At 37.6% G+C, this 8,820-nt stretch overlaps 1 protein-coding gene across 2 annotated transcripts in view; it reads left to right on the forward strand.

Annotated features, from left to right (window-relative positions):
* The window catches only part of NPEPPS (aminopeptidase puromycin sensitive), a 106,507-nt gene that overhangs the window by 6,028 nt on the left and 91,659 nt on the right, over nucleotides 1-8,820 (forward strand). For both annotated transcript variants that reach the window (XR_008619100.1, XM_024130051.3), the window contains exon 2: nucleotides 3,983-4,067. Coding sequence is in view for 1 of the 2 variants with exons in the window: in XM_024130051.3 (XP_023985819.1) it covers nucleotides 3,983-4,067 (85 nt within the window). In the remaining variant the exon portion in view is untranslated. The remainder of the gene's footprint in view (nucleotides 1-3,982; nucleotides 4,068-8,820) is intronic.

Genomic DNA, 8,820 nt, shown 5'->3' on the forward strand with positions numbered 1-8,820 from the left:
CGCCTGCATCGGCAGGCGGACTCTCAACCACTGCGCCACCAGGGAAGCCCTGGCAGGTGGATTCTTAATCACTGTGCCATCCGGGAAACCCTCTGTGCATGTGTCTTAATAATGTCATCTATTAAGTGATTACTATGTATCAGGCACTAAGTGGTAAAAGCCCTTTCTATGGATTATCCTGTTGTTTAAAATGCATCTCTAGGGGCTTCCCTGGTGGTCCAGTGGTTAAGACTCTGCGCTTCCACTGCAGGGGGCACAGGTTTGATCCCTGGTCGGGGAAGTTTTGCATGCCGTGAGGTGTGGCCAAAAAAAAAAAAAAAATCTCTAATATGAGACAGAATATACTGTCTGATTTTTAAAGTTTGAGTGGAGTTCTATTATTAACATAAGTATTTTTGTTCCTTTGGTTCTCCCCTTCCACCCTTCCAGAAATGGCAATACCCTGAAAAAAAGAATTAATTGCTCTTTAACAAGCAGCTTAATTCATTAGTATAAACAGGTGGGTTTTCCCTAAACCCAGGAGGAATTGGAATGTACTTGTAACTAGATGTTGTGCCCTGTACCTTTCCAAAGTTAACGAACACTTTCCCTCAAAATGGTACAATGATAGTGAGATAAATGTCATTTGGCATATGTAGTGTAGTATAGGTATCTTCACATGGTAGATTAACTGCTTGGCTACCATTAAATTCATTGTAGGTGTTGATGGATGAAAATAGGATTGCCTAGGTAAGGATTAAGACATGTAACTAGGGACTTCCCTGGTGGTCCAGTGGTTAAGACTCCGTGCTCCCAATGCAGGGGTCCTGGGTTTGATCCCGTGTGCCAGAACTAAGACCCGGCGCAGCCAAATAAATAAATAAATATTTTTTTTAAAAAAGCAACAAACATGTAACTAAGCCACTGTTATTAATGATTTTGTTGGCGTAAACATCAAACTCTGGAAGGTTTTTATTCATTTTACCCTTTGGAGCATACCCCAGTTCTGTGTATCTGAAAATTTTTTTAAAAGTCAGTTTGTGAATAGGCAAAGAGTTGGTTTTTTCTTTTTGTTCAAACATAGTGCTATAAACAGCCAGTTGGGATGTAAAGTTTTAGTGCTGTTTAGGTATGTTCTGGTGAAGTAAACAGTGTGAAGGAATATTACCACTTACAAAAAACCCAAAAAAACCCAAAAACCAAAAAAACTGTTCACTAAGTGGCATTTTTGTTTAGAAACAGGAAGATTTATGAGAATAATTTTTTTTTTAAATGAGCCAAACTAGTTTCACTTTATGTGTTAGAGATTTTGACAGTCTGTTACAGGCTTAATAACATACTATCTGTAATTTAGGTCAGGTAATTTTAGTTTAATATTAATCATGTTTATGTATTGGTTATTAATAAAATAATTACTCTTAGGTATAGCTTTTTCATACAGATTTTATATTACTCTGTATCCTTACCTAGTTCTGTGGTCTGTTCAGTGACACTCAAGGCACTGTTGGGTTTTGTTTGGTCTATACAGTGTTGTAGAAAATTTTGAATTAGTTGTCATCAATTAGAAATTGGGAGATTGCACATGAAATCTGAATTTGTGGCTTTTTTTAATTGGAAGATCTGTCAACACTGAGTCTGTTTTTTATTGTTTATAGCAATAATTGGTTAGCTCCAAGAAATGTCTACTTCGCCCTTCCTTTACACATAGCTTTCCTTTATGCATAGCCTTCACCTGGCCTACTGTACTCATCTGTTTCATTGGCCTCTGTAGGCATTTGTGATTTAGGACATCTGTATTTTTGTTATTTTAGATTTAGACCATTCAAATGTCTGAAAATGAATTTGAGATTTTGTGTAATGCAACAGTTATAGAAAAACAAGGTTACAACGAAATGGAAATGAGCAAGGGTTATGAATGAGCAAGTAGGAGAGGAAAAACTTAAGGGTCAAAAAAGAAAGAGAGAGGGAGGGAGGGAAGCAGGGGTGAGGGGCCAGAGGAAGAGAGACAGAGAAAGGAGAAAGAGAAAGAAAGAGAAAAGAGGTAACTAATATTACTAGTAATCAGAGAAATTCTAATTAAAACAATAATGGAATACCATTTTTTAAAATAAATTTACTTATTATTTATTTTTGGCTGCATTGGGTCTTTGTTGCTGTGTGCAGGCTTTCTCTAGTTGTGGTGAGCAGGGGCTACTCTTCGTTGCTGTGCGCGGGCTTCTCATTGCGGTGGCTTCTCTTGTTGCAGAGCACAGCTCTACGGCGCTCCGGCTTCAGTAGTTGTGGCACACGGGCTTAGTTGCTCCATGGCATGTGGGATCTTCCTGCACCAGGGGTCGAACCTGTGTGCCCTGCATTGGCAGGTGGATTCTTAACCACGGCGCCACCACGGAAGTCCCTGGTATACCATTTAATACCCACCAGATTGTCGAAAAATTTTTAAGTTTTTTGGAGGTTGCTGAAACTGGGATTTCTTTATTCTTTGCTTATCGGAGCGTGCATTGAAACTACTCTGGAGTATAATTTTAGTAACTCTTGGTAAAGAAAATGGGTGCACAAGAAAACATGGGCCAAGATGTTTATTATAGTACTCTTTTACATAACAAAAAAGTGGAAATAACCTAACTTCCTTCAGGAAGGAAATGGATAAATAACTGGTTTATTTATAGAATGGAATACTACTATGCAGAAGTAAAATTAATGAGTTAGGTTTACATCTATCAGCATTTACCTAGCTCAGAAACAATGTTAAATGAAAAAAAACAGGTTGCAAAAGGTTATACACACTTTTGATACCATTTGTGTAAGATTAAAAACATTGTTTGCTGATCTTTATATATGTAACAAAAGTACTAAACATATATGAGAAAGATAAACATTAGCCTTAGGATAGTGGTTATCTCTAGGGAATGAGGAAGAGAGGAAGGGGCTTTCATTATATCTGTATTTTATTTTTTGGATTTAAATCAAGTAAGACAAAGTCTTAAAAGTTTATTTAATTTTGGTGGTGAGTCATTAGTGTCTGTTATATTCAGAATGTTTCTTTGGGAAAAGAAAAAATTTAGAGAGTGTTTTATGAAGTTCTGACATAGTTTATGATGCCAGATTTCTTCCTTTATCCTTACAAAAAGAGGGGACCCTCATGATGATTGTTTTGTTGTTGTTGTTGTTGTTGTTTTGCGGTACGCGGGCCTCTCACTGTTGTGGCTTCTCCCGTTGCGGGGCACAGGCTCTGGACGCGCAGGCTCAGCGGCCATGGCTCACGGGCCCAGCCGCTCCGCGGCATGTGGGATCTTCCCAGACCCGGGCACGAACCCGTGTTCCCTGCATCGGCAGGCAGACTCTCAACCACTGAGCCACCAGGGAAGCCCCCTCATGATGGTTTTGATGTGCAGGTTGAAATACATGATTAATTGCAACATATAAGAAATGTTTCCTAATTAAAATTTTTTTGAAATTAAAAAATTTAATTAAGAAGTTGTTTTAAATCAAGATTTAAGTAGAAAAAAATGGCTTTTATTTAGCTCATTGGTCAGATCTTTGAATTCTGTGAAATACCTAAGTATTTATTATTGCTTTTAATATAATCCAGATAATATATAATCTATTCAGAACTAGTCATTAATTTCTACCGTTGATGCATATATATTTAGTGTTGGTTTAAGTGGTGTATGGCAAGGGTCCCCAACCCCTGGGCCTCGGACTGGTACCAGTCCGGCCTGTTAGGAACCAGGCTGTACAACAGGAGGTGAGCAGTGGATGAGAGAGCGAAGCTTCATCTGCTGCTCCCCATCACTCCCATTACCGCCTGAAACCCGCCCCCACCCCCCCATCCATAGAAAAATTGTCTTCCACGAAACCGGTCCCTGGTGCCAAAAAGGTGGGAACCGCTGATGTATGGGTTTTTAAAAATTGCCTATGACACATTTTAGGCCGAGATGAAGATGTACGTATTATTAACCTAGGCTATTTCTGACATTGACGGATTTTTTTTTTTTCACCTTAGGTGAGGCAGGCAACCAACCAGATTGTGATGAATTGTGCTGATATTGACATTATTACAGCTTCATATGTACCAGAAGGAGATGAAGGTAAGCGCTGTTTTCCCTTTTAATTTGCTGTCTCTGTGTTTATGTACAATATGTACTTGTATGTGCTTTTGTGTGTGTGTATATGTAATATATACACTTGCAAATTAAGATATTAATGTTTGTTACTTTTGAAATAGGAAAATTCTTTAGATGTTCATAGGAGATATTTGAGTAATGTAAGATAAAGGAAATGTGACAATTTAAATTCTACTTCAAACATTAACTTATTTTGTGACCTTAGGCAGATCACATTTCATGAGTGTAAAATAAATATAATACCAATCATATAAAGCTGAAGAGTTATTTAAAAATTAAGTACTTTGAACATGAAAAGTTTCTCAAGCAGGCTTAGTTCATATGCGGTTTTCTTAAAGTTTTTTTTTCTCTTGAAAGATAGATTAAAATTGAGATAGTGTTACTCATAACTGGGAGAAAAATATTTGCTTTATGAGATCTAATGTGAAGGTTAGAAACTAGATGATGGAGTTAATTACAGGGGAAGAATATGTTTAAAAGAAACATGGTATAGAATGTGAGGGAACTCAATTAGCATATTTAAAATAAGAAATATTTTGGACCTTGTATTTACAGTAAGAATTAAATTGAATAATCAGTTTTGGCCTGAATTCTCATTCACACATAAACTGCATTTTAAAAAGTTATCAAGTTTGGTATAAACTCACAAGTGTATTAATATTGGATCTGAATTACTTTTTACTCTTGACTTCTTGACATTCCTTGTTAAAATGGCTTGTTGGTTAACCTCTACTACTCAGACTTTTCCTCTTAGAAAGTCTTCTCATTTGATATAAATTAAGTTAGAAATTTGACCTTTTAATTTACATTTTGTATTGCTATTTCCCTTCTTTATATTATACTGAAAATAAGCATACAAGTAACATTTTAAGGCCTGGCTATATTTATTTTGTGGATTTTTCTTAAAATATCTTGTCCATAGAAAGATTAAAAAATGCAAGTAGCGGTTGAGCATATTATTGCCAAGAAGTACTTATGTTCAGTTGATCGTAATTGAGATCAGCTGCTGCCATTTTAAGTTAGAGGAACAGATCTTTCAAATGGACTTTGATTGAGTGCCAACTTTAAAAAAATTGTTTGGTAAATGAAAGAGAGATTGTTTAATTTCTTTAGCTGAAGAAAAATGGGAGCACCTTAGCTAGGCATATCAAGGCAAGCTTTCTTTGTTGTAGATAGAGAACATTTAAATTCAATATAGGGTTTTAAAATGTTGTCAAGTTTAGATAGGTAGAACTAGTAAAATAAGTGTGTACCCTCCAGCTGGCATGGTTTCAGCTCAGGTTTGTTTTTTTATCCTCCTCTACTGAAATGCCAGGAAAGAATTCAGAGAATTTAAATGTTTGAATATGCATAACTGAATGGTGCCAAGCTCATAATGATCTGAATCTTAAGGAAGCAGTGTTAGTATTCTCAATGAAAATTCATACAGTAGAGAGGATTTGGAGAGTGATTCATATAAAACATTAAATTTTTTTAGATACATAAAATATTTTCTTCAGAACTAGCTAAGGTACATTTCTCAATTCATTCTCCTATAGCAGTAGGAAATACCTGGAGTCGTGTAAACCCATTTAATTTTAGAGTATAAGAGAATGGGGAGTTGTATTAATTTGGTGTTTTAAGGAGTCAGAACAGATAGATTTGGCCTTCCAGATATATACGTAGCTTAATTTTGCCCTTAGATAGAGAAGCATTTCTTGATTTTTATCTTATTGGGAGAGTATAATATTGTTTCTTTAGAAACTAATAGTTGTGAACTTGACTGTCAGCTCCTTCCAGGGCTGTATGCTGGTGGCAGGGTGATAAATGGGTTAATAGGAGAGATACCATTTTTTAACCCAGGTAATCTCATCTAGTGCCTATTTATGATTGCCTTCTGGAAGACTGTTTTACATATCTGTAGCCAAAACCTTGGTGCTTTAAGGTAAAGTGAGAAGATTATTTGAAGGCGTGAAGTTGTTGCTTCTTTGTGTAAGTTTTTAATTGATGAAAAAGGCCATCTTGTGATATGTGCAGTAACCCAGAAAGATCTATTGGCGTGTGTCTTTTTTAAACTAAGGCACTGCCTTTTAAACAGAAATAATTTATTTTAAAACCTATTTGAAATCTTTGTAATATTTTTTAAAGTGAGAAATCAGTAAGAAAAACGGCTGAAAACTGTTTTTTTACTGTTCTGCACTTCAAGGGTTGGTGAAATCATTAGCACTTAAGCCAGTGCAAGGAATGCACCTCCCTACACAGTGCAGGGATTAGTATTGTCATCAGCTTCTGCAAGAGAAATACGAAACTTTTGAGTACCTGAACTCAGGTCCTGACAGGTAAAGAGTCTTTTAATTTATCATTAATAGTTGATGGCTTGGGCATAACCACATAGAGAATGATCACTTGGAAGTTTTGTTCCAACTTTTGCCTTAGTATACTCTGTCAGGTATGTGTTTGTAGAATTAGCTGTGTAAGAAAAAGTTTTTCCATTGGTTACATCATATTTCATGCAGAGTTCTAATATATAGTTTCAGATCCACCAGCATCACTTTGGTTTATCCATAGAAGGCATGTAAATTTTAACACATTTATTCTCAAAGTAGGATTGTATATTTCAGTTGTACGCATATGTGCGTGTGTTTAATGGAAGGATAAAACAAACAGCTTAGAAGTACTGCCACATATTAATTTTGAGCAAAACTATTCGCTTCAAAAATAGGAAAGGTTCCTCACATTTGATCATAAGCTTTTATCCAACTGTTAGTAATCTATATTCTGTCATACAATTATGTGTGGATTAGTAAAAACATTAATAAACCATCTTCTTTTTGCAATAGAATTGTTCATGGCATTGTTCTGAAAATACATATGTGACTAATTAAGTGCTAGCCCTCAAATCAGGAGGATTGAAAGAGAAGGGAAGGGGCTTCCCTGGTGGCGCAGTGGTTGAGAGTCCACCTGCCGATGTAGGGGACGCGGGTTCGTGCCCCGGTCCGGGAAGATCCCACATGCCGCGGAGCGGCTGGGCCCGTGGGCCATGGCCGCTGAGCCTGCGCGTCCGGAGCCTGTGCTGCGCGACGGGAGAGGCCACAACAGTGAGAGGCCCGCGTACTGCAAAAAAAAAAAAAAAAAAAGGGACTATATCCCTTTCTAATACAAATGTTTTGAAATATATCGTATCTCCTAAGGAAATTTTCAAAGAAGTCTGAGTATAACTTTAGTTACACAAATAACAATATAGGGTAGGGGCCTAAAACCAAATTTACTGTGGGGTTAAGCAAATAACAACCTTGAATGAATTGGGCTGGATGTAGGAAAATAAGAATGTTGGGGCAGAGGCTGAACCAAAGAGTCCATGTCTCACATAAATCTACTAACATTTTAAAGAACTTTTTCTGGCCAAACAGAACATTTTTGTGGGTCATATTGAGTTCTGTTGATTTTGCAACCTCTAAAGAGGGATTCTAGAGAACTGTGGTGTGTTATGCATATTCTTTATCACTTGGACATGAAGATAAGACTTGAACATAGTTAGATCCCTGGTCGGGGAACTAAGATCCCACATGCCACGCAGTGCGGCCCGCCCCCCCCCCCCCCCCCCCACCAAAAAAAGAGAAACTTCCCTGGTGGCGCAGTGGTCAAGAATCTGCCCGCCAATGCAGGGGACACGGGTTCGAGCCCTGGTCTGGGAAGATCCCACATCCCATGGAGCAACTAAGCCCGTGTGCCACAACTACTGAGCCTGTGCTCTAGAGCCCGTGAGCCACAATACTGAGCCTGCGTGCCACAACTACTGAAGCCCGCGTGACTAGAGCCCGTGCTCTGCAACAAGAGAAGCCACCACAAAAGAAGCCCACGGACCATAACGAAGAGTAGCCCCCACTCTCAGCAACTAGAGAAAGCCCGTGCATCAGCGAAGACCCAATGCAACCAAAAATAAAGAAAGAAAAAGGAAAACAAAAAAGAAAAAGTGTTTCTTTAAAAAGAAAAAGAGGAAAAACCCTTATGAGATTCTTCTAAGTTCTTAATTGAAACTGATATAAATTATGTATATTATGCCATATTACTATTAAATATGTTAAGCAAATTGTTTTAGTTTGCTATATGAGTTCCAGTGGTATGTACTTTTAAAAAATTCAGAATCTAGCATAATAGCTCTTTTAGGTAGCTTTTAGTTTTTCGAGCACTAAAATGGCATTGTTTTTGAGAACTTGTTTTTATTTTGTCTCTCGTTTATTTACTATTCCCAAGTGTATTGAGTTTGGGGATTTTATTTATTTATTTGTTTGTTTATTTATTTATTTATTTTACTTAGAACTCCCAGATTCTCTGGGATGTTCTTTTTTTGTTTGTTTTTTAAATCTTTTGGCCATGCTGCGCAGCATGTGGGATCTTAGTTCCCCAACCAGGGATCGAACTTGCGTCCCTTGCATTGGCAGGGCAGAGTCTTAACCACTGGACTGCCAGGGAAGTCCCTGGGATTTTATTTTATTTTTTTGGCCATGCCGTGAGGCTTGTGGGATCTTATTTCCCTGACCAGGGATTGAGCCCAGGCCCGTGGTAGTGAAAGTCCCAAGTCCTAACCACTGGACTGCCAGGGAACTCCTGAGTTTTGGGAATTTTGAAAATAAAGTCTATTATGTGCTATTACTGTTCTGAAGAATAGATGAATTAATGCATAAGCTAACCATAGTGTCCAGGCTACACTGAGGAACCAAATATTTTCCCAGTTCTT

Source organism: Physeter macrocephalus, chromosome 14 (genome assembly GCF_002837175.3).
Source record: "Physeter macrocephalus isolate SW-GA chromosome 14, ASM283717v5, whole genome shotgun sequence".
NCBI lineage: Eukaryota > Metazoa > Chordata > Mammalia > Artiodactyla > Physeteridae > Physeter > Physeter macrocephalus.